At 46.1% G+C, this 24,939-nt stretch overlaps 2 protein-coding genes across 2 annotated transcripts in view; both read left to right on the forward strand.

Annotated features, from left to right (window-relative positions):
* The first annotated feature begins 3,329 nt into the window (after positions 1-3,329).
* Positions 3,330-9,783, forward strand: LOC136955724 (SHC-transforming protein 1-like). Its single transcript, XM_067249451.1, has 13 exons — positions 3,330-3,381; positions 3,494-4,047; positions 5,111-5,181; positions 6,571-6,637; positions 6,740-6,859; positions 7,071-7,124; positions 7,578-7,629; positions 7,824-7,950; positions 8,067-8,241; positions 8,482-8,554; positions 8,653-8,728; positions 9,216-9,363; positions 9,604-9,783. The coding sequence occupies exons 1-13, from the start codon at positions 3,330-3,332 to the stop codon at positions 9,781-9,783; spliced, it is 1,749 nt and encodes a 582-aa protein (XP_067105552.1).
* Positions 9,784-16,733: 6,950 nt separating this feature from the next.
* fbn1 (fibrillin 1) overlaps positions 16,734-24,939 on the forward strand; it is a 55,798-nt gene continuing 47,592 nt past the window's right edge. The window contains 6 exon segments of the mRNA XM_067249466.1: positions 16,734-16,974; positions 17,257-17,534; positions 18,544-18,626; positions 19,650-19,748; positions 20,943-21,038; positions 21,136-21,231. Of these exon segments, the coding sequence (XP_067105567.1) occupies positions 17,368-17,534; positions 18,544-18,626; positions 19,650-19,748; positions 20,943-21,038; positions 21,136-21,231 (541 nt within the window). The 5' untranslated portion in view covers positions 16,734-16,974; positions 17,257-17,367.

Genomic DNA, 24,939 nt, shown 5'->3' on the forward strand with positions numbered 1-24,939 from the left:
TTCCAGACGCCCCAGGTTTGCACTTGAACTCTGAGGGAAGGCTTTACTCTGTGTAAGACTGAACATTTGGAGAGAGGGAGGTGATCCAGGGAGGTGATCCGGGGAGGTGATCCGGGGAGGTGATCCAGGGAGGTGATCCAGGGAGGTGATCCAGGGAGGTGATCCGGGGAGGTGATCCGGGGAGGTGATCCAGGGAGGTGATCCAGGGAGGTGATCCAGGGAGGTGATCCAGGGAGGGGTTAAGTCTCCCAGTCTGACCATGAAACCTGGTACTACCACTCAACACACAGAGCCCCCTCCTCTGCTGTTAGCATCATCCTCACAGAGATCATCATTTCCTCATACGTTATTACACAACAGAGTTTACAGCTGTGTGCGTGTGCACGCTGGTCAGCATCAGTCGCGGGCCCATGGCTGACACCATCATCCCTTCATGTGTTCATTAGCTTTATCTGCATGTCTTGTGTCCCCCCCCCCCCCCCCCCCCCCATGGAGTGTGTGTATTTGTGTGTTTGGGAGGGAGAGGCGTGTGTGTGTGTGTGTTTTCCTTGTGTGTCCTTTGCTCACTATCAGTTTCTGTGCAGTATGGTTAGTGTACTTGCAGTGAGGCCCATCCAACCACTCATAATCATTAATCATTATTCCTTGACTCTGGTCCATTGTATCCCGTATCTCCGAATTAAAGATAAAGAATGAGATTATGTCTTAACATTAACTGAAACTAGAACAAGTCTTCATGTATATAACATGTATAAGTTGTTCTACTGCTCCTGTAATCTGTAATATTGGTTTTGTTGTGTGAACCTGTTTTGGGCTGTGTGCTCCTCTGCGCTAGTCTGGAGTCGCTAGCGGCTTTCTCTGTGTAGCGTAGCCCTCTAGTTATCGTTTGGTTGTTATGGTAGCGGTGTGTTGGTTGGTCTCAGTCACGTGTCTGTGTGTCTGTGCGCGTGTGAGTATTTTGATCTTTTTTTTTATGTTATTGTTATTTTCTTGTGGGGTTGGTTCAGCTGGAGTTGTGTTAAGTAGCTGTGGTCAGAGATGTGCATGGCGGCTGGCTGTGTGATTCCCAGCTGAGACGGTATCGTTTAAACCTCCAGTCTTCATTCAGACCAGCTCTATACCGCAGGCTCCGCCCCACTCACCAGCCCAATGCCCCGCCTACTGTCCCACCTACTGCCTCACCCACCAACCTGCCCCAGGGGGGAGGAGCCAACACAGGAGCAAACCACACAATATGCATATCAGCAGTAAATTAATAATAAAATAAAAAAACATGTAAATAAAATTGTACAAAAGACATGTTGGGACTACAGTGTACTAAAGAGCTATCACCATGTTCTTAAAGCCATTTGATGAAGGAAAAACTAAATTGCATTGTATGAATCAAAGTTAATCATGGGGGTATTTTGAAATCGGAGGATAGTGTCGTGACGTGGACTCTGTACAACCGCCGTTAGTTGGATGGTGTGCAATAAGAAACGAGAGGAGGAGGAGGGATTCTACATGAGATGGGGATTTCTGAAGGTCTGTCTAGATTGAGAAAAGGTACGCAGTGTGCAGACTTTTTGTCAAATTTTTACTTTCATCCAAGTGTGTTTTTGAGCAGTTATGGCAAGTGTGTTCTTTGCACTATGTAAATACAATACCAGTAAAGATCTTGTAACTAATGTGAAAAAAAAATGGTTAAATGAAGTTTAACTTTTTCAGCGTGGTCCTTGTCTTTATATAGATATTTAAGGATGGTTCTTTAAAACTGTACAGCACTAGCGATATGTAGAGGCTATTTCTCATACTATAACTATTAACTGACTATCTGGACTGATTATTAATATCATTAAAATGTTGTTTAAATAAATGTGTACTTTTCTTTCTGTAATGTTCATGTGGTGCCAGATGTTATAGCAAGCTTAGTTTGGAGAGACAGACATATTTTCCTTAAGTAGTTCCACCGTACAACCACTAGAGTGAGTCCCAATCAAGTTTTCTGAAATCCTTCAATGCTTATGCATGGTTTCTTCAATGGACTACTGATGGTCATTATCATCTGGGAGGATAGCATCAGTAAGCAGGAACTCGGTTAGTTTTAAAAGTAGAAATGTGTTCTCTTGTGCAGAAATCATTGGAGAGCCATTGGGTTGTGGGGTTAATTCCCCCTCTATAATTTACTACTAGTTTGAAGGATACAAGATGCAGTATCAGTTCCCCTCGTCTAACTGGGGCTCTCACACACACACTCACACGGAAATGCAAATTCAGAGCTTTAGCTACTTCCCCCTCCTCCACTTATGTTACGCAGGATATTTACATATCTGCTGCCTTAAATATACTTATGAATGTTCCTCTATTGTCTTGCTTTGTTCTCTAACACTTTAGCAGATTGGGGTCCTGGGTTTTCATGGCTGTTTGCTTACTAAAGTCACAACTTCAGAAATGTTTTCCTTCATTTCATTTCGGCAGCCATCCTGGTTTTTAAATCACATTTTTACCACTGTCCTTGCTGAGAGTCGGTTTGTGAAGGGATCAAGTCTGGACTATAGAACCCTCTCAGTGCTATTCCAAGTATACATGCTTGGTTAGATGATGAATCATTTGAATGAGAGGCCACAGGTACAGCATTTCATATACTGGTGAGCAAGAGAGGATTCACACTGTATCTGTGTGTGTGTGCTGCATGAGTCACCCTGCCTCGCTGTGATTGGCTAGTAGTTTACGGGGGGAAGGGGGGGAGCCTGGGGGGGCTGTCAGTCAATTCCCCTTTCGCTTCATTCACACATCCCTCAGCATGCGCAGTCGGAGAGAAAGAGGCAGGCAGGGAGGGAGGGAGAGATGCTCATTCATAAAAAAAAGAGAAAGTTCATTCATAAAAGCTGCGCCATCAGAGAGAGAAGAAGAGAGAGCGAAAGGGAGACCTGGCGAGAGTGCTGCCAGCGCACAACGACCGAAAGAGTGGCGGACGAAACAGAGGAAGGATTGTGTCCGAGTGTATGTGTAGGAGTGTGTGTTGCGGACAGTAAGATGTTTGGACTTTACTCTGCGTTAGCCAGACGGGTTAGGACTGAGCTTTAGACGACACAGAGGGAGTCAGGCTTCCTGCAGCACCGTCAGAGACACACAGGTAAGTTACTACAGATGTAGTTTGTTTAAACAAATCCATTTATTTGGTGAGTTGTGGAATCACAGGTAGACATTAAGGCTTACCAGGGCAGATTGTACAAGAAAACTAGCTTTCATTAGACATTCTGTCACAATATCTTGTTTTGTGTTTGGGCTAACTGAGTAAGACTGCACTGTATCTCCTGTTGCAGAGCTCCCATCCCTGGTCTCTGACTATGAGAGAGCAGACCTTTCATAGGCTGAAAGGACAGACAGGACTCCTCCCAGGTAACCAGACAGCCAAACAATCTCTAGGTGACATATCTAGACCGAACCCCCCCCATCTGTCCTCTCGGGCACAGTCGGACAGTAACTCCCCTCCTCTCTTGGTGCACCTCAGGCATGCTGCAGCGTTCCAAGTACAGTCGCCTGCGCAACGATTCCCTCACCTCTCTGGAGGAATACCCATCCCAAGGAGCTCTGGCCTTGAAGACGGACCCCTGTCTGACCTCTGACCCCACCCGCTGCCTGGGACCCCTCCCCCCGCAGGTGGGCCCGCGGACCCCCCCGGACCACCAGGGCTCGTCCACACTGAGGGGCTTCATCCCCCGTGTGGCTAACATTAGACTGCACAGCCCCGCATCCTTGCTGGGGCTCAGGGGGCAGACGGACAGGCATGGTGACAGAAGCTCGTCCCAAACAGACTGGGACTCAGGGTCAGCCCACGGGCTGCTCATCCACAAGCAGCCCCAGACCTCCTGCCTCCCCCTGAATCAGACCTCCAGCCAGACTCACTCTTGCCTGCAGCTGACCCAGAGGCCCATCGCCCTGCGTCGGATGGCCAGTCATCCCTGGACCCGTGGCCACCTGGTCTCCTGTCTGAAGGGGTCAGCTAGCACAGACGGACACATTCCCTGTCTGAGGGAGAACAGGATGATCCATCCCCACATTAAGGTACCCACCAACCACCCTCTCGTCTGTCATAACCACCTGCACACACAGAATCACACAGGTCTCACTGGCTTTCCGGATATTTGTGGACCAATTCGGAGTAAATTCGTTTTGCTGTGTTGTGAACATTTTGGATGTTTGGATTTTTTTTTATTATCACAGATTTTCTTATACAGATTTCTCCAACCGGCAGCATAACTTTTGTGCAGGATGCTTTTGAATAGCTGAAATCTAAAAAAAGGAGACAGTCCTAGCAATAAATGCTAGTTGAAAGAGTTCAAAATCTACATTCACACACTGACACACACACACACATACAATTTCTTTGGACCTACACCCCTACTCTCACACCATCCTATAGGCCCCCTCCCTCTCAGACCGAGCTTCCTGTGTGGGCAGTCGTGACTCATCCTGGCTCTATGCTTCTCCCTGCATCCGCTGTGTGTATGCTTGCTTGTGCGTATGTGTGTGTGCGTGTGTGAGTGTGTGTGTGTGTGTGTGTGTGTGTGTGGAGATCCGGTATCAGTAGAGCCCATGCTGCCTAGGACCGGAGGTGTGTCTGCATGACTGGTCAGCAGAAGGCTAGCCTGTAGGCCACTAAGCTCTAATGGACACGGAGGCAGATTGACTTACTGTCCTCTTTAACCCTTCTCCCCTCCCCCCCACACACACACTCCATCACTCCCACACACACACACACAAGCACACACTCACTCAATGTGTATTGATCTTTGTATGGCCTCTATCAGGCAGGACTTGCTCATTCTGGCTCCTGCCTATCAGGGTCAGCTATTATGAGGCTGGGAGCCAATCAGAGTTAGAGAAGTGAGTGTGTTTCTGTGCCCTGAAGCATGGCTGAATGAGGGAAGCCTATAACCTGGACCAGCCTGTCCCCCATAATGTAGTCACAGACAACATACAGTACAGTCTAACTTCACTAAAGACATCTGTGTATTACGTGTAAAGGGCTTTTCATGTGTTTTACATGATTGTTGTTTAGAATCTTCTGATTCTGACATGATTGTTGTTTCCAACTTGTTTGTCTGTTGTTTTGTTTTCCACTCAGTACATGGGCAGTTTGGAAGTGATCCAGTCCATGAGGGCTTTAGACTTCAACACAAGAATGCAAGTCACACGGTAAGTGAGTTACACTGTATGTGTGTGTGCACATGGTTGTCATCGCAGACAAGCATGTTGTTGATTCCGACTTATTAAGAAGAAGGGGAAAATCAAGTTAATATAAAAATGCCCCTGAGCAAAATATGTGTTTTGATTTTGCCATCCTCGTGCTGGTCCAGATCCAGAGGCACACAGACAACTCTGTCCACAACCACTGCCCCCTGAATGATGGACCAGAAAATTACATTTAAATGAATTTCCCCCTAATGATCTCTGGAGAAATTATAAAGAGAAGGAGAGAGAGAAAGAGAGAGATGGAGATTCAAAGAAAGAGTTTAAGGGAGAGAAAGAGAAAGAGAGAGAGAGAGACAGTGAGACTAACTCTTGTAATTGGCTTTCAAGGGAGAAAATTCTTGGCCCATTGCTTCCTGGATGGAAGGATAATGTTACGTTTGTGTCTCCATGTCTGCTGGCTTGCAGACAAAGACAACCCTGTTAGCGGAGATAAGGAGAGGGAGAAAAGTCCAGACTTATCTATGACAACCGCTATGATGTGGTTTCTAATGCACACAAGGTTGAAGTGCTCTTTGTTTTTCATCTGCCCACTTGAATCACATTACGCTGATTAAAATAATGTGCTTTACGTTCGCTATATTCTGGTACATATACTTACATTGTCCTGTCTTTTCAACAGTCACATGCTGATGCACCAGTGTGTGGTATCGTGCTGATGCACGAGTGTGTGGTATCATGCTGATGCACCAGTGTGTGGTATCATGCTGATGCACCAGTGTGTGGTATGCTGATGCACCAGTGTGTGGTATCATGCTGATGCACCAGTGTGTGGTATGCTGATGCACCAGTGTGTGGTATCATGTGTGGTATCATGCTGATGCACCAGTGTGTGGTATCATGCTGATGCACCAGTGTGTGGTATCATGCTGATGCACCGGTGTGTGGTATCATGCTGATGCACGAGTGTGTGGTATCATGCTGATGCACCAGTGTGTGGTATCATGCTGATGCACCAGTGTGTGGTATCATGCTGATGCACCGGTGTGTGGTATCATGCTGATGCACGAGTGTGTGGTATCATGCTGATGCACCAGTGTGTGGTATCATGCTGATGCACCAGTGTGTGGTATGATGCTGATGCACCAGTGTGTGGTATCATGCTGATGCACCAGTGTGTGGTATGATGCTGATGCACCAGTGTGTGGTATCATGCTGATGCACCAGTGTGTGGTATCATGTGTGGTATCATGCTGATGCACCAGTGTGTGGTATCATGCTGATGCACCAGTGTGTGGTATCATGCTGATGCACGAGTGTGTGGTATCATGCTGATGCATCAGTGTGTGGTATCATGGTTGTGAAATAAATATGTGTGTGTGCCTGTGTCTGCAGAGAGGCAATAAGCCGACTTTGTAAAAAGACACCAGGAACCAAGACAGCAACTCCAAAGAGTAAAAGGGTAAGGCCACACACGCACATGTCCAAGCACACACACACACACATACACACACACACACACACACACACACTCAAGTCAATAACCTGTTTTCATTGTTGCCAGCTTCTGTCTAAAAGACTGTCAGCGGTCCTGGGCCAAAGCAACCTCCAGTTCTCTGGGACCAGCATCCTCCTCACCATCTCTACTGACAGTGTGGTTCTGACTACAGCCAACTCCCTCAAGGTAAGGGGGGCTATGGACTACTCAATGAGACAGCTGGGGATAATGGATGATGATGATGGATGAGGATGAAGACATGGTTAAATTGTAAAGACAATTATTTTAGTAATTTATAGTTATACGGATAGTAATTTTTCCAACTATTCCTGCATTTTTCTTTCTTTCTTTTTCTTTCTTTCTTTCTCTCTGTCTTTATCTCTCTCTCTCTCTTCAGATGATAGCCCATCATCCCATGCAATCCATCTCGTTTGCCTCTGGAGGAGACCCTGTAAGTTTGACACTTAGAAACTCTTTGTATGAACGTAACATCAAAACGCACGAGCAAACACAAACATGCCCTCACACACACACACACACACACACACACACACACACACACACACACACACACACTCACTCACTCACTCACTCACTCACTCACACACATACACACACACACACACACACACACACACACACACACACAGAGACAGTGAGTAATCTAATTTAGGCTAATTACTGTTCTGTTGGCTGTTATTAATGGGAGGTAGAGTTGCTTCCTGTTGACCGGTTATGCTTCGTACTTGTATTTACTTTGAAGGCAATGTCAGGTGGGCAGTGATCCACCAAACACACAGTGCTTGTCCATGTCGTTGTCTTAATTGAGTTTTCAAATGTTCGCTTCTGCCAAATCACCACAATCTTCAAGATTTCGCTCAGTCTATTTGATTTGTCTTTGTAGGACATGGCCGATTATGTTGCTTACGTAGCCAAAGACTCCATCAACCAGAGAGGTAAACTACTTAATTCCAATTCAATTATTTTTCCTTAACCAGCTTTCCACATGTTTGTGAGGATACTCGTCCACTTTAAAAGGCCAGATAAAGAACACCAAATACACAATCGACAGACAGACAGACAGACCAACCAACAGACCAACCAACCAACCAACCAACCAACCAACCAACCAACCCCTTCTCTCTGACAGCATGCCACATCCTGGAGTGTGCCCCTGGCCAGGCCTGTGAGGTCATCAACAGCATCGGCCAGGCATTTGAGACCCGCTTCCAACAACTCCTCAGCCACACCCCTTCTCTGCTCCCCACCAATCACAAGTCAGCACCCTTTCTTCTCATGGTCAAATTCAGTTTGTGTGTTTTTGGTTTGTTTGTAGAGTAGTTTGGTATTATGGTGAGAACACGTAAGACTAAATGAGTGTGTGGGTGTGCAGGTCTACCACAGGGGTAGGGGTCTGGAGCCAGGAGAGGACAGATATCCGTGAAGTCCGACAACTCAGTCAGGACCATGAATACTACAACCAGATTCCTGGCAAAGCGCCCCCTCCTGGAGGAATACAGGACATGCGCACGTCAGAGAACCAGGCCGACGATGCAGGGATAAAGACGGTAGGACTATTCAAATGTATCTCACACACACACATATCTATCAACCTCCTTGGCACACCAACAGGAACCTGAATAGACACACACATGCACACACAAAATCACATTGACAACAAGCATACTGAGAGACACGCACACACGCACACACGCACACACGCACACACACACACACACATACACACACACACACACACACACACATAGCTTCTGTCTTCCTGTATGACTCATCTCTTCTTGTTGCAGGTCTGTTCCTCCCAGGCTGTGTCTATGTATGAAAACTGCTCCCTCACTCAGGAGCCTCTGGCTCCACCTGCAGGTAGGAAACAGAACACACAACAGAGGCTGCTTTAACACGTTTCCACCATAGACTGTAAAAACAACAGGTTTCTCTTTCTCCTCCTTCCCGTTGACCAGAGGTTGTGTTGTCTGAGAGAGCGGCCGAGGCACTGACCCAGGACCTGCTCCAGAAGGAGGAGTGGTACCATGGCAGGTACAGCAGTTTCTCTCCACAGCAAGTCCAGTGATGAGGACGGTTCATGGTGGCGTGAGCGTTTATTTGGCTCATTTGACGGAGACAAACAGAAAGTCACTGTCACTCAGAAACTCGTCTCTGATAATAATAATAATGATCTCGATCTAAGCACCTGTTTGCAAGGGGATCTGTTTGTTGACCTCTGTCTGTGTTTCTCCTTCTCTCTCTCCTTCTCTTTCTCCTTCTCTCCTTCTCTCTCTCCTTCTCTCCTTCTCTCTCTCTCCTTCTGTTTCTCTCTCTCTCACTCTCCCCTCTCTTCTTCTCTCTCCTTCTCTCTCCTTGTCTCTCTCCTTCTCTCTCACTCCTTCTCTTCTTCTCTCTCCTTTTCTCTCTCCTTCTCTCCTTCTCTCTCTTCTTCTCTCTCCTTTTCTCTCTCCTTCTCTCCTTCTCTCTGTTCTTCTCTCTCCTTCTCTCTCTCTTTCTCTCCTCTACCTCCCTCGTCCAGGCTGGGGAGGGCTCAGGCGGAGAAGCTGCTGACCTGCAGTGGAGACTTCCTGGTCCGGGAGAGCAGCTCTGCTCCTGGCCAGTATGTCCTGAGTGGCATGGAGGGGAGGACGGCCAGGCATCTGCTGCTGGTCGACCCGCAGGGACAGGTACGGTTGTGGGGTTTTTGTGCTGCCCTGTGTGTGTGTTTTGCCATGTGTCTGTGTGTGTGTGCGTGCATGTGTGTGTGCTGCCGTGTGTGTGCGTGCATGTGTGTGTGCTGCCACTCGTGTGTATGTATTGCCGTGTGTGTTGCTCTGTGTGTGTGGGTATGCGTGTGTGTGTACTATATGTGTGGGTGGATGAGACATGATTTGATGACTCACCCCCCCCCCCCCCCCCCTCCTCAGGTAAGGACCAGAGACCAAGTGTTCCTGAGCGTGGGTCACCTGGTGGGTTTCCACATGCACAGCCAGACGCCCATCATCTCTGGGAGCAGTGAACTGTCTTTGAGGCAACCTGTCCTGCAGAGACTCTGTCCCCCAGACACACACGCCCACACAGACGACGGCAGTGACAACATGGCCTAACTGTCAGTTGGCAGTCAAAGGTGTCACATCCGTCAACTCTGTGCGTCAGTGTTTCTAACTCTGGTTGAGTGGTAGGATGAGCTTTAGGTCTTCTGAGAACTGAGGTACTGGAAGATATGCCTTGGTTCACTGTAGATTCCATAGATAGGCAAGCAGACAAGCTGTGACAGAAAACAAATTTGTATTTTGTAAAAGAATGTTACTCTTATGAAACGTGACAGCTGTATGAAGATGATAATGACACTCTCTCCATGCAAAAGACTTTCAATCAGTGTCTAAATCATAGCACAAGAATGCTAACATCATCGAGGACTGGGATTGACTGGGACCGGTCATACTGGAGAATGCTCCCAGATGTTTTTTGGATAAACAACAGTATATTTTGTATAGAAGTATATAGTTGGTGTATGGTGGTGGTGTGCTTCACCTCTGTCATATGAATTTGTTTCTACACATCCTACTTTCTAGTCTAATACTGTATGTTAAAGCTCTTCAATTATGCAAGCTGTTCTGCCAATACTTTTTCATAAAGATAATGTCATTTTGGGCATAATGTCAAGTCATTTCCATGTGTGGATCAGAAGAGTTAGGTAGTGTAGGGTTGCTAACTGGTCGATGTGATGTTCCATCTACGTTCTGTTTCTCACTGCCACAAGATGGTGCCATTTGACTACCATATCATCAAGATGACTCACTCCATCAGTGTGTGTGTGTTTAAAATGTAATTAAAAAGCGATTTTGTGTGTCACACCGACTCATAAACACTGTGTCTTGTGTATTATACACAAGAACCCGTACGTAAAACAGAATGGACTAGATTGAAAATAGATTGAACTGAGGAGAGTGGAAACTGTGTTCTTGGAAGATTTCAGACAGCCATCACTCCTACAGTGACTGTGTACTGAAGGGATAGGAGATGACTGTATCCTGAAACTATGTTGTTGACTGTTTGGATTTGCTTTTGGGCCGTAGCCCCAGCATTCATCTTAAAAAGAGCTTGGAGGGTCTCACCCAAATGAATCACCCGCGGCCCAGCTCCCACATGTCAGAGCTGGGTCACGGAGCCACGGAGAGATGCTGAAAGACGAGGAAGGTTGGGGAGGAAGAGGACAACGAGGTCGGGGGAAACCTCACCCCGCTGTGAGCCTTTCACCTGTGGTGACACCGTCTGGTTCAACTCTGCCAGAGACTTGAGAGGTGATAATTATCCTGTATCCTTGTAATTCAATGTTTCTTTTCCTCATCCGTTTGTCCATCTAAACCCCCAAACCTGAATCTACGCATGTCTCTTTCCATGTCTCTCTCAAACACCCACATATACACACTTTCTCTCTCTCACACTCACACACACTCTCTCTCTCTCTCTCTCTCTCTCTCTCTCTCTCTCTCTCTCTCTCTCTCTCTCCCTCTCTCTCTCTCTCTCTCTCTCTCTCTCTCTCTCTCTCTCTCTCTCTCTCTCTCTCTCTGTCTCCATCCCTCTTTTTCTCTGAGTCAGAATGACCTCGCCCAAAACAAGTCACCAAGACCAACAATGAGCTAATCGATGATGTCTTTCTCGGGCAGGATCCCCATGCACGCGTGTGGCATATCACCGTCCCCAGCGACCTGAGTCATGTGAGGTGAGGTTGACCTGTGAAGTCACGTTAAATCCCATGATCAAGCCATGGGCACCCTGGTGGGAGTCACTGTAACACTGTGGTCGAAACTCTCGCTCTCACACACACTCACACACTCTCTCTCTCACACACACACAGACCGTATCCCCTGGTGTTCAGTGGGGAACTTTTACATTTACATTACATTTCGTCATTTAGCAGACGCTCTTATCCAGAGCGACTTACAGTAAGTACAGGGACATTCCCCCGAGGCAAGTAGGGTGAAGTGCCTTGCCCAAGGACACAACGTCATTTTGCACGGACGGGAATCGAACTGGCAACCTTCAGATCACTAGCCCGATTCTCTAACCGCTCAGCCACCTGACTTCCACTTTTCAGGTCAGAGGGGACAGAGGAGTCTCCAGGAGGAGCTAAATGCCTGCAGCTGAAAATATACAATTAACCTCGACGAAACCCTGTGTAAGAGAGGAGATGATTAAGTGATTACATTCTTTTTTAGAAATCTCCCTCCCCCCCCCCCCCACATACACAAAGCATTCCCAGGCCCCGCAGGGACTGAGAGGAACAATTCAACTCATAAACAGCCCCCAGGGTACACGAGCGTGAAATTGTTGCTCATTTCAATGTTATCAGAGCCACACAGAGGTCAGCTGAGATGTGGAAGGAAAGAAATCTGCTAGAGATCTTACCATGTTCTGGGTTTCATTGTGTTTCCATATCTTCACTCCAAAGAACCGGAAGAACAGGTGAGGGCTGTGACTCGCTCAGACGGTCATAGAAGCTGCCCTGTCGGCCATTCTGGACCCAGCAGTAGACTGTGGAGGTAGAAGCTGCCCTGTCGGCCATTCTGGACCCAGCAGTAGACTGTGGAGGTAGAAGCTGCCCTGTCGGCCATTCTGGACCCAGCAGTAGAATGTAGAGGCGGGCTGGACCTCCCTGAGGGGTGGAGTACAGTTCTAGCACTGACCTCTGTCTCCCTTTCTCTCTCTCTCTCTCTCTCTCTCTCTCTCTCTCTCTCTCTCTCTCTCTCTCTCTCTCTCTCTCTCTCTCTCTCTCTCTCTCTCTCTCTCTTTGATTGGCTGACATTTTTACTCACTGCAGGAAACAGGAAATGATGCCCATCCATCTTCTCTTTCTCAGTACTTTCTGCCCCCCCACATCCCCACTCATCCCATCTCCCTCACTTCCTTTCCCTCTCTCTCTCTGTCCATTAAATGTCCTTATCTCTTCATCTGTGCTCCATTTTTCCCCTCATTGCTTGTAGGTCATTTTCGGCTCTTGTAGGTCACTCGGCTGTTGTGTCCAGTGAATATGTATTTGTTTGTGTGCAAAGTCCACACGTCTGTGTGTGTGTGACTGAGCGGTGTGTGTGAGTGTGTGTGAGTGTGTGTGTGTGTGTGTGTGTGAGAGTACGATGGGGGGGGGGGATTCCCGGGCCACAGTGAGGGGCAGATAAACGGAGGTGGGAGACTTAGACTATAATATTTCTGGTGTTCATCTTCAAACAGAGCAACCATGTCTCTCTCCCTCTCTTTTTGGTCTCAATTCTTCAGCAATTTCCTCATGCTTTGGCCGGCTAGGCTCACTGGATCTCAGTCAAGGGCTGAGATCAACTCTGACAAACAATAGAACGACCGTGACCGCGAATCACTGGCAATCTGGGTTATTTTTCCGTCCTCACCCATCCTCTTCATCATCTCGTTCTCACCTCCTCCCTCCATCTCTCCCCTACTCCTTTCGCTCATCTTCCTGTCTCTTCGCTCCTAATCACGTATAAGAGAGTCTCTAAGCCCAACTGCGTTTCTCATGGCCTTCTGTACTGTACGTAGGGCGGGGATGTTTACAGTTCCCCAATACAGGCAATAACATTTTGTTACATCTTTGTGTTCTGTTTCACTGTGCATGTTCATCCATGGGGTTTTTCACGTGTATACAAACACTAGATATATATAGAACGTGTGTATATTTGTTTGTCTCTTTGTGTTTATTCGTGCTACAGATGGTGATGGTAATATCGTGGTGGATGAACTCAACAGGGAATATTTTCCAGACCCAGCATCGTCTAATGTGTGTGTGGAGTGGAACACACAAACCCTCACGGCTTCTATCAGATGTTGTGATAAGAGAGTAGATTGACCAGACAAGTGCAGCCCAAACCCAGACATCCATCCCAAACCCAGACATCCAGTCCAAACCCAGACATCCAGTCCAAACCCAGACATCCACCCCAAAACCAGATGTAGGAGCCAGGAATGATTTCTTTGTAATATTATTTATTATTGTGTGATCCCGGTGTGATGGTGAGACTATTAGTTTGTCCCAATGTAGTCAATACACCAGACATCCAGCCCAAAACCAGACATCCAAACAGCACTGTGTTTGAGCCTAACAGCACTGTGCTTGAGCCTAACAGCACTGGTCTTGAGCCTAACAGCACTGTGTTTGAGCCTAACAGCACTGTACTTGAGCCTAACAGCACTGTGCTTGAGCCTAACAGCACTGTGCTTGAGCCTAACAGCACTGTGCTTGAGCCTAACAGCACTGTACTTGAGCCTAACAGCACTGTACTTGAGCCTAACAGCATTGTTCTTGAGCCTGTGTTTGAGCTACCTCTCTCTCTGTACCTCTCTCTCTCTCTCTCTCTCTCTCTCTACCTCTCTCTCTCTCTCTACCTCTCTCTACCCCTACCTCTCTCTCCCCCTCTCTCTCTCTCTCTCTCTCTCTCTCTATCTCTCTCTCTCTCTGAGGTTTCCCATGAGCAGATGGCAGATGGAGTTGTACGTTGCTGTGGCTTCACGGGGGAGGTTGTGTTCTCAGCCAGCCAGTCTGAACACTGGTCCCTGGATGTTGAAGCAGATGACTCATCCTGTCCATCCTCTGCTTGTATCCTGTTCAGATTTATATCTGTTAGAGGAGGAGTCCCCAGCCAGTCTGAACACTGGTCCCTGGATGTTGAAGCAGATGACTCATCCTGTCCATCCTCTGCTTGTATCCTGTTCAGATTTATATCTGTTAGAGGAGGAGTCCATTGCTGGAACTACATCAGTCGCACTCCGAATGGTAACGTACAATACAATACTGAAAACATGTTGAAATCACCCCTCAAAATGATGAAACATTATTTCTTGTTGCACTGAGGGAAACCATGCTAACTAAAACAATTCATAGACATGGTTATTACACCAAGAAAAAGTCCCTGGGTTTCTGCTCGGACTCATTTTTGAGAAATATTTCACATGAATATTGGCCGCCGTTCTGCAGGAGAAGACAAAAGGAAATGAACCGCTGCCCGCAGTGCCAAAGACAACACACAGTGTGAGAAAGTCTCGCTACAGTTACTGCTCTAAGAACAGCCAATGCTGATCTCAATCTCCACCATTAAACTGTCTGAAGGAAATATGTGACACAGGCAGCAAGACAGGAGGCTAGCAAAGTTTGGGAATCAAGAAGAAGAGTTATGCTTTTGACATTTCTGGAATGATAGGGAGGACTGTATTTGGGATTATGGCCAAAAAGGATTGGGTGTAGGTAATGTAACCTTTGTCTGGATGCTAGTTTAGTGAGTCGGGTGAATTTATCTTTGGAGATGAAGACCTGCTTAAGCTTGGGCTGTCCTTAAATGAGAATAAATGATAGCTGAGCAGAATCTGTCTGCAGTACCTCAGGGTCTGTATGTCTCAGACTGTTTCCTGTTGATGGAGAACCTGCATGTAAGCAGCTAACCAGTAGATAAACACACCACAGCAAACCACTTATCTGAAGTTCATTCTCACCAGTAAACTCAGACTGTACTTTATGTACACGCATGTGGAAGGGTGTGTGTGTGTGTGTTTAGAGTACAGTATCTCCATATGTTTACGGGAAATGTCATTTTCATATTCATATCCATTATGGTTATTCAGTCCAGATGGCTGTGTGTTGGCTGTAAACTCTTAACAGCACTAATGATGTAGAGCAGAAACACTATAACAGCAACACAGACACGTACAAACACACACACACACACACACACACACTAACACACCCACGAACACCCACATATACACACTTTCTCTCTCTCTCACACACACACTCTCTCTCTCTCTCTCTCTCTCTCTCTCTCTCTCTCTCTCTCTCTCTCACACTCACACACACACACACACACACACACACACACACACACACACACAGACACACATACACACACACACACACACCAGAACAAGCAACAGACAGAACTAGAGTCCTCCACCTTCACTCATGCAGCCTAATGATGCAGCCAGACCCAGGCCAGTTTGACCCCGTCCTGGCTTGGGGTTACGAGAGTTCTCCTCCAGACCAGGCCAACATAACAACCCAGGTCCCTTTGAGCTCAGTCGCGGCCTTATTGAGCTCTCCAAACTATGGTCCCCTTTCTCCTGACACGCTGCAGTTCAGTCTTTACTTCTAACGCCCCCAGCTCCTCACACCCAGGCCTGGCCATGCAGCGCACTGAGCTCAGCTCCACTCGTCTGAGTGAGGTGGACTGACCCAAGTCGACCTAGGAGGGGCTCGCTCCCTGTCCAAACAAACTACTCCCATGGTCAGCTCAGCTAGTCCTGATCCTCCCCTCCCCTCTCACCTCACCTCCTCTCCCACCCTTGGAGGATGTAATGATCAGAGTACTCTCTAGCACAATTTCCCAACATTTGTTAACTTTAAATCTTAGTTTTCTTCTGTTTACCAGACACGATGGTAATAATTCCAAGGCAGATTACTGCCTCACTATTCCCAACAACACTGGAATATGTGACTCCCTCTTAAAGAGATGTGTGGGCTGGGATGTTTAGAGTGCTAAGTGATATGCTGTCATCTTCTTAGTGGAGGCAGTGGTCTCTTAGATGGAGGCTGTCAATGACTTGTGAAGTGCCATGCCTTGTAACTGTCGTTTGATTTACATCCATACGCATTATTAGAAAGTAAAGCAAAAAACAGGTGTCTGTCATCACGTTATACACCAATGATCTCATAGGGAAAATGCCATGGGGAGGACTCGCGTGCAGTTTCATTATGTCTGTTATGATCTCTTGTTTCTGGAAAACATCATCTTGTGCCATCACGTGCTGAGTAAACGCTTACCGCATTTTGTGAGTAAGACTCTCGCTGTTGCTGTATGAGTCTGGGATCCCATTCACTCCTGTTTAACTCACTGCACATAATTTGCGATGGAATTTGTGTATCGCGAGAGCAGGACAAAAAAAAAAGTTTAGGAGAAAGTTTAGGAGGGCAGAGATGAAGAGAGACTAGAGAACTCTCGGTGAGGGAGAGCTGAAGAGAGGGAAGCGTTTTACACATCTCATCCTTTGGAATGCCCCAACGCCTCTAATTAATCCAGGCGAAATCTAGACCGCATAGATTGTGTTGAATGCAACGGTTGTGATGGAGAGAATCAAAATGCTAAACTAAGATTAGACTTCATCGGACATCTTGAGGGTTTTTGTTTTTTTAATCTATCTTTATTATTTTCTTTAAATGGTTCATCTAGTAAAAGGTTGAAGTGTATAGGTGGTTTTCTTCTCTTGCTTGGGTTTCAAGGAATTCCTCCTTGGGAGAGAGGGTGAGTTATTCGTCAGCGTAGCTTAGTGCGCTTTATCCAGTGCGCAATTGCATATTTTCCTTGGTTTTATGAAATGTACTGTTGCCTAATATTTCTGAACTAAGCTGATTTCCTCGCCTATCTTTATGTGATATTGTATTGTGAGCTTATCTTCTGTAACTTTGCACTGCAACATCTAGAATAATGGGTTACATTAAGAAACATTGCGTTACATCCTCTGCACACCCGTTTGCGCCTTTCTGAAAACGAAACGGAAAAAAACCCCATCCTATTGTTTTGCAGCTCTTGACTTGGGACTTCTAAGGGGGCGTTGGAGTTGGGATCTATAAAAGAAGATAAATAATTCCGCAGGAAAAGAGGAGTTGTGTATTTGTTGAGGCCAACCAGGGAAGAATGGGACAGGGTCGGCTGTTGAAGTTGGTCGTGGGGATAGTGGCAGTGCTGTCGTTGAGTGCCGAGGCAGGAGAGGGGACTGCGACTGGAGACAGCGAGACGGCTAAACCGACGGAGCCCAGAGCAAGCAGAGCGAAGCGGAGAGGAGGAAGTGAAGTCCTCAGGGGGTAACACTTTGTCCTACTGTAAAACTCACCTGGCTCAGATCATTAAAAAAATCACATAGCCGTGTTAAATTACGATTGTATGTAGGTTCAACTTTAAGGCTGTGTACTTTCGTATAGATGTGACCCACCTGTCAGTCATGAGTGCAGTTCATTTCAATCTGGATATTTTAGGGAAAGTTGCTGCAGATTTGGCAAGCATCCTTTTCAGTCCTATACACACAATGCAGGCCTATATGTTAGCTTAAAAAGCAGCAAATAACAATACTTAGTCCCTTAAATGATTTCCCTCATAACAACATACACTTTGCCCACTGGTCGTTCATACTAAAGTAACAGGGAAAAGGGTCACAGGATAGTTCAACTTTTTCTGTTTTTAATTTGTTGAGAATGCAGGTCAACCCCAACAAGTGAGATTCTCAGTGATGGGATGTTTGGAGGAAAGTTTGGTAATTAAATACTGGCAAGACTATCACATTCCTGCTGACTGCAATAATAAATTACATCCAAACAAAGGAGGCTATTGGCCGTGTGTTGCTGTGGGAATGCCTGCTGCACAGAAAGAGAGTCACAGCCTAATCCTTTCTGGCCAGAAACACCACACCTCACTCTGGGATAAATCACATCTGCAGCTGTACACAGTGGGTCACTGGTAGGGAGATGGTGTGTGTGTGTGTGCCTGCGTTTGTCAAACTCTAAAAGCAGAGAGCTGATAGTCATTTCCTACAAAGACCACATGCTTTTGTTGTTTGAAAGTAAATTCATTTTTAATGCGAACTCATTTTTAAGCCCTTTTTCTGGAGTAGGAAGTGTAAACCATGTCCGAATGACAGATCAGGGTGAACAATTCAGTGATGCAGCTCTAGGTTGTGCTGTTTCCTTGCAGCAACTTTCATAATTGTCTTAGCCATGGCACGTGACCACAGAAGTATACATATAAAAGTAGATTTTGTGTAGGTAGGGAAACAGTTTGCTATTCAAGTGTTTGATGTTCCTTGGTTTCCCCCCCCAGACCCAACGTGTGTGGATCTCGCACCAACGCTTACTGCTGTCCAGGATGGAAGACTCTCACAGGGGGAAACCAGTGCATCGTCCGTGAGTGTCGCCCTTCATCTGACACCAAGCTAGCACAGCACATCTACCTAGCATTAGCCTCGGATAGCACTCTTTCATCAGATTACAACCAGTGACCATACCGTCCACTCACTTAAACGCCTACGTTTGATCGGTAGCAGTTCACACTGCATGGAATATGGCCTGATGTATGTCCATAGCTCTCTCCTCCCTCAAGAGCAGGCAGACAGGAAGACCTCAGACCCAGCAGTGTGTGTGATTGCATTCTGGCTCCTTGCCTGTCGGCCGCTCTGATGACATAGTTTAAGCAGGCGGCAGGGTCAGCGTCTGGACTCCACCTGACTGGTCTGGGTGTGGGGGGGGACGGGGGGACGAGGAGAGGGGGAAAAAGTGAACGGGAAGATAAGGAGAGAGGGGAAGGGGTGAAGACCGAAGAGGAGGAGAGGAGGAGAGGGGGAGAGAAGGAGAGAGGGAGGGAAGGAGAGGAGGAGAGAAGAAGAGAGGGAGGGAAGGAGAGGAGGAGAGAAGGAGAGAGGGAGGGAAGGAGAGGAGGAGAGAAGGAGAGAGGGAGGGAAGGAGGACGGGGGGGGGGGTGAACTGAAGAGGAGGTCTTGCCAGCACTAGACTGTGGGAACAGGAGCACATAGTAGTAAGATGAGCCAGACATGCCTGTACACAAGCACAAGCTACAGAATGTCTGTACTATAACATGGAGAAGAAATAGCAGGCCAGGGCCTCGGGCACGGGGACTCCAGCTATCAAACCATGATGGGCTTTTGAAAACCATAACGTCCATATTAGGCAAGGGGGGTCCGTTTGAGTTCTTGTGAATTTGATCCAACGGTCAGATAGACCTGTTGGAACTTCCAGCCTGTAGTGACAGAAGAGAAAACAGAGTCCTGTTATTCTTTAGGGAGCCAGAAAACCAGCTCTTGAACAGCATTGAATTTATTGTATTTTTATGTTTGTTTACACTGTACATGGTTATGCGCTGTGTCTATTCTGAAGAGGTTGTGTGAGTTGTGCTTTGCTTGTCGTCTGCAGCCATTTGCCGCAGTACGTGTGGAGACGGCTTCTGTTCCAGACCCAACATGTGCACCTGTCCCACTGGGCAGATCTCTCCCTCGTGTGGGTCCAAGTCAGGTACGCTCCACGAACACCCTCACTCTGTACACTGGCTGCTGTTTTAGCGAGTGACACCGTGAAGAGAGAAGACCGGTGGTGCAGACTAGGCAGACATACAGTGTATGCCCTTAAGAGATTACCACAGCAGTTTGCTTTGGGGAGGAGGGAGACTTGGTAAATTGAATACTTCATACTGGACTACACCACTGCAGAACACATGTGCAAAAACAGAAGTGACACATCGATAAGTAAATGGAAACTAGGTCAAAATATTATTTTATTTAGGTATGAAAATTTGTGTGAAAGTTTAGTGAGGCACAGGCATGCCCCCCCCCCTCCTCTGAGAGCCACCCTTTTTACTGAACAGTTAGGAGGATCTGCACTGTGAAAATGATCTAAGCTTTCCCTGCCGAACTACAACAATAATGTCAAGTGTTGAGAGATGATTTGAAGCAGAAATAAGAATACGTTTGATATTTCCTCCCCAGGAGAGAAAACTTGAGAGGGGCTCAGATGGTATGTGAGAGCTGTTTTGGCAGAGATCATTCCAGCTGAAATCTCTGTCTGGATTCTGACCTGACGGCAGTGTGATGTCACATCCTGTCTCAGGGCTCGTGTTGCACTAAATGAGGGACACAGGCTGGCTTGTATGCATGTACTCAGTCATGCAGCATAAAATAACAATAGACCAAAACTTACCCCAAACCATACCTAAACGCCTCACAAAAGCCTGTTTGCACTTCTCTGTACTCTATTGATGAAATATGCTTTTTAAGAGAGAAATTGGATTATTGTGTGTCTGAGCTGAATAGGTGGGTGCTTTGGAAGGCGTCCACAGTCAACATCGTAACATGTTGCTCTGGAGCAGCTCACAGCAGTTTGACATCATGTGGTCATCTGAGTATGATTCATGATAAACACGGTTCACAGGGCATTCATAAGTGTTTATATTGTAAGGCAATCCCACCATGTTTTTTTTGTTGTTGCGTCGAAAGTAAAACTTTGATGTTGTCTCTTCCAGAGTGTCCAAGTCTCTCAAAGTGTCTAAGCCCATCACACCTTTGTGACTGACTTTCAGCTTTCTCACTTCTGTCCTACGGGGGTTTGAGTGTAGCTAGAGCCTTTACAGTGCCTATGTTATGAATATAGCCAGCATGTGTGTTCACTTCAACTGTAAACCTGACTTGTGTGTGTGTTTCTTCGCCCCTACAGTCCAGCACTGCAACATCCGCTGTATGAACGGAGGTTCCTGTGCAGAGGACCACTGCACGTGTCAGAAGGGCTATATAGGAGCTCACTGCGGCCAACGTAAGGAACAAGTCACAACAGCTCTGTGACACACCCACAGAGAGCTTAACGTTGCTCATGCTTCACCTGAGGGCCCTGTGTGCTCCTGTGCTTCCAGCGGTGTGTGAGACAGGCTGTCTGAATGGAGGCAGGTGTGTGGCCCCCAACCGCTGCGTGTGCACCTACGGCTTCACCGGGGCGCAGTGTGAGAGAGGTGAGACCCCCTCTGCACCCCTCTCTGTCAGAGACAAAACACTCTCTCATCTCCTCTCCTCTCATTTCCTCTCATCTCATCTACTCTCATCGCCTCTCCTCTCCTCTCACCTCATCTCCTCTCATCTCCTCTCCACTCCTCTCCTCTCATCTCCTCATTTCCTCTCCTCTCCTCTCATCTCCTCTCTGTGTGCCTAAGTTACTTCATACAGCAACTCTTTCTTTACAGAATTGTGGTTCTAACATTACAACAATATTCCTTTTTTTAAATGTATTTTTTACCTAAAAACAACAACGGTTATCGCTTTGGCATGGATACTCTGTCCGTTTTGTAATGGTGCTGGCTGGTGATCTGTGCAGGGTTTGTTGTTGAGCGACAACCATTATTTTCCACATCTGGTCATCCACGACTGTCTGGGGGGATGTAATGGATTATTGAATGTTTTCTGTTTGTAAACGAAAGAACTCCATTCCCCCTGTGGTTTAACCGTGGTGCTTGGAAGCTGCAGAAAGTCATGTACACATGTACACAGAGCACAGCTTATGGCCTTTTAGTCATCTGTGTGCTTGAGTGTGTGTGTGTTTGAATGTGTGTGTGTGTGTTTGAGTGTGTGTGTTTGTAACCACAAGGGAGTACTGTATGTTAGACGGATGCAGGCAGCGGTCTCTGGCGGTGATGACCCCTTGAGGGTCATAGCGTTGACCTTGTAATGATAATATTTGCTTTAGCAGCAGACCCCTAATTCCTGATTGTCCCTGTTAACGAGTGGGGGTTTCCCTGGTAACGAGAGGGGGTTTGTAAAGATGTCAGTTTGCCAGATTCTTCCACTGTGGCTGCGCTGACATGTCTTTGGATGAATCTATCTGCATGAGTTTTCGACTAGTTTGGCCCCTCAACTCAAACAGTTAATTTGTGTTGTTATCTGTAGCAAAAACACTTCAATGAGGCACAGTTCAACAGGCTTGGTTTTGGATTGTATAATCATTTGAATAGGCGTTGTCTTGGCATCAAAACTGCCAAATCAATATTTGAGTTACTGAGTCCCCAAACTCAAATGTTTTCTGAGGGCCATGGTGAGTTGGGTGTTGACAAAAGCGTCTGGTAAATGAAAACATCGTATAATTCGTCTAAATTTGTTGTCTTGAAAACTTGGGCCTAACTCTGCACTGGCTATGTGTTCATGTGGGTGGTATCAAAACAGAGTTAATATTTTCTTACTTGTGTTTGTGTGTAAGTGTGATGTGTGTGTGTGTGTTTTGTAGGTGTGTGTGTATTTGTGTGGCCATGTGTGTGTTTACGACAACAAGAATGCTCTTTGGAGAGCCTACCATCGAGATCTCCTCATCCCTCCTGTTAAACAGTCAAGTTATCTCAGATGTTGAACTTTCCTGGTAATGTGTTCAAACGCACATCCGGATCCTGCTTACGTCCTTTTTTTCTAATCGCATCACAAACCTGGATCAGTTTATACAAAGGGACCTCACACTGATCTGTGAGCTTTGATTGGAGGATGCTTCGCAACAGCAGATTGAAACCCACTGGTGCCCCTTGTAAAAATCAGGCCAGTGGATATGGTGGCCTTTTGAGTAAAGTTACTTTTCCTGTAATTTCCTTGGCCAGATTCCACTCCTTCCCAAGGGAAAGCCATTGTGTGCCCCAACCCCTCTTTGTCTCTGATAAAACACACTGTTCTTCATGCTATTTACAGCACATGGTCCTACATGGACCCAGATCTTATCACGTTAGTAGAGACAGGAGGTTGTCACGTGATCTGGCAAGGGGAGAAAGCACGTATTTGTCTCTCCAGCTGTGGACCTTAAGATCGGCCTGCGTAGGTAAAATATAAGATATACTAGAGAGGGTACAATTTCTGGGGAAATTGTAGGGTGTGCTTGCTTGCGTCGGTTGCACAGGGGTCTGTATATTTTATATAAAAATGCATCGGGCCTACTTATTATTTATAAAGATTACATAGATTTAAAAGCATCTTTTTTTTGCTGCTCATTTACAACTCAAAATACGAGTGAAGTGTCGAATGAAATATGATGTCTTCTCATTTCCCCTGCAAGAGGCAGCTGACAGGCTGAATCAAAACGAATACATTTGGCAGACCGTGTAAAAATTGACCTAATCTCTATGACTTAAACGTCCTTTTAAGTTGTCCCTTCTCGTGATATTTTCAGGCATTTAGCCTACTCATATTGCATTCATTCATTAATAAAGAACCCCCTTTGAAGATTATTCTACGACTTTACCGGCAGAAGATAGAATCGCGATTCAAACAGTACCATCTGCTAACTGAAAATATGCCCCCAAAAACGTAAATAAGCTTGACATTTATTTAGTAGAAAATCGCTCATTCATAAAAAGCTCACTGGTAGCGATCATTGTCAGTAACAACGCAAAATGCGATATAGCCCTGTGTGGAGAAGCTGCCCCGGTAAATTATACTACTACAGTACAGTACTAGACTACTGCTGTGTTGGTCTTGGTAGCGATTGCGTTGGTTGAATTCGATTTAACGTTCCGTTGTACGGTTAAGGCTGAAATTAATTATTTTCATGAACAGATTGACAAAGTTTAGGCTGTGGCAATGAAGTTCAGGTTAGTAGTCAGATTGTTTCAACTATTGAAAGACTTTTGAGTAAGGGGAGTGCCGAACATGTTCTGTCACCGTTTGACTTGAACAGCTGAGGAGTTTTTGTTAGCTACTCACACTAGTGTCTCGGGTAGGCTACAGCGTTGCCGTGAGCTACACTGGTTTGAAACCACAGGTAATGGTAATTTCACCAACAAATCGTTTACTAATGTCAGAATAAATCATATAACGAAAATGTATATGTGAGGAATGTTTATTTTAACGATTGAAAACAGATACATCATAGACCACTGTAGTACGTGTTGCCCGGGCAACACAGGCTAATGTCATGATGCTAATACTTCAGTGAAATAGTAGACTACTGTTTCCGAAAGTAGATGTACTTCCTTAATAATATCAGCTTATATTGTACATTACACATCACAATTGTGTGTCATATCACAAAGTAAAATGAGTAAATAGTTATCACCCTGGCCTCTTTTCTTGTGGCGTTTCTGCAGCTGCCTTGCAGTAAAGCTATAGTTAGCCTAGCTATCCCCCAAGTTAACAGATGCGAAACGAATGTTCTGCCAAAGGTAGTCACGCGTGTTTTCTTGACATTAGTGCAGACCGGTGTAAAAATTGACCTAATCTCTATGATTTAAACGTCATTTTAAGTTTTTCCCTTCTCATGATATTTTCAGGCATTTAGCCTACTCATATTGCATTCATTCATGAATAAACAACCCCTTTGAAGATTATTCTACGACGTTACCCGGCAGTAGAAGATGGAATCGCGATTCACGGTACCATCTGCTAACTGAAAATATGCCCCCCAAAACGTAAATAAGCTTGACATTTATTTAGTGGAAAATCGCTCATTCATAAAAAGCTCACTGGTAGCGATCATTGTCAGTAAAAACGCAAAATGCGATATAGCCCTGTGTGGAGAAGCTGCCCCGGTAAATTGTACTACTACGGTACAGTACTAGACTACTGCTGTGTTCGTCTTGGTAGCGATTGCGTTGGTTGAATTGGATTTAACGTTCCGTTGTACGGTTTGGGCTGAAATTAATTATTTTCATGAACAGATTGACAACGTGTAGGCTGTGGCAATGAAGTTCAGGTTA

The sequence above is a fragment of the Osmerus mordax genome, chromosome 13, assembly GCF_038355195.1.
Source record: "Osmerus mordax isolate fOsmMor3 chromosome 13, fOsmMor3.pri, whole genome shotgun sequence".
NCBI classification, from domain to species: Eukaryota; Metazoa; Chordata; class Actinopteri; order Osmeriformes; family Osmeridae; genus Osmerus; species Osmerus mordax.

Coding starts and splice junctions, on each gene's coding strand:
- LOC136955724 (XM_067249451.1), top strand. CDS start 3,330: ATGAGAGAGCAGACCTTTCATAGGCTGAAAGGACAGACAGGACTCCTC. Junction 5,182..6,570: donor ACAAGAATGCAAGTCACACG/GTAAGTGAGTTA, acceptor CTGTGTCTGCAG/AGAGGCAATAAGCCGACTTT. Junction 8,555..8,652: donor GCCTCTGGCTCCACCTGCAG/GTAGGAAACAGA, acceptor CCCGTTGACCAG/AGGTTGTGTTGTCTGAGAGA.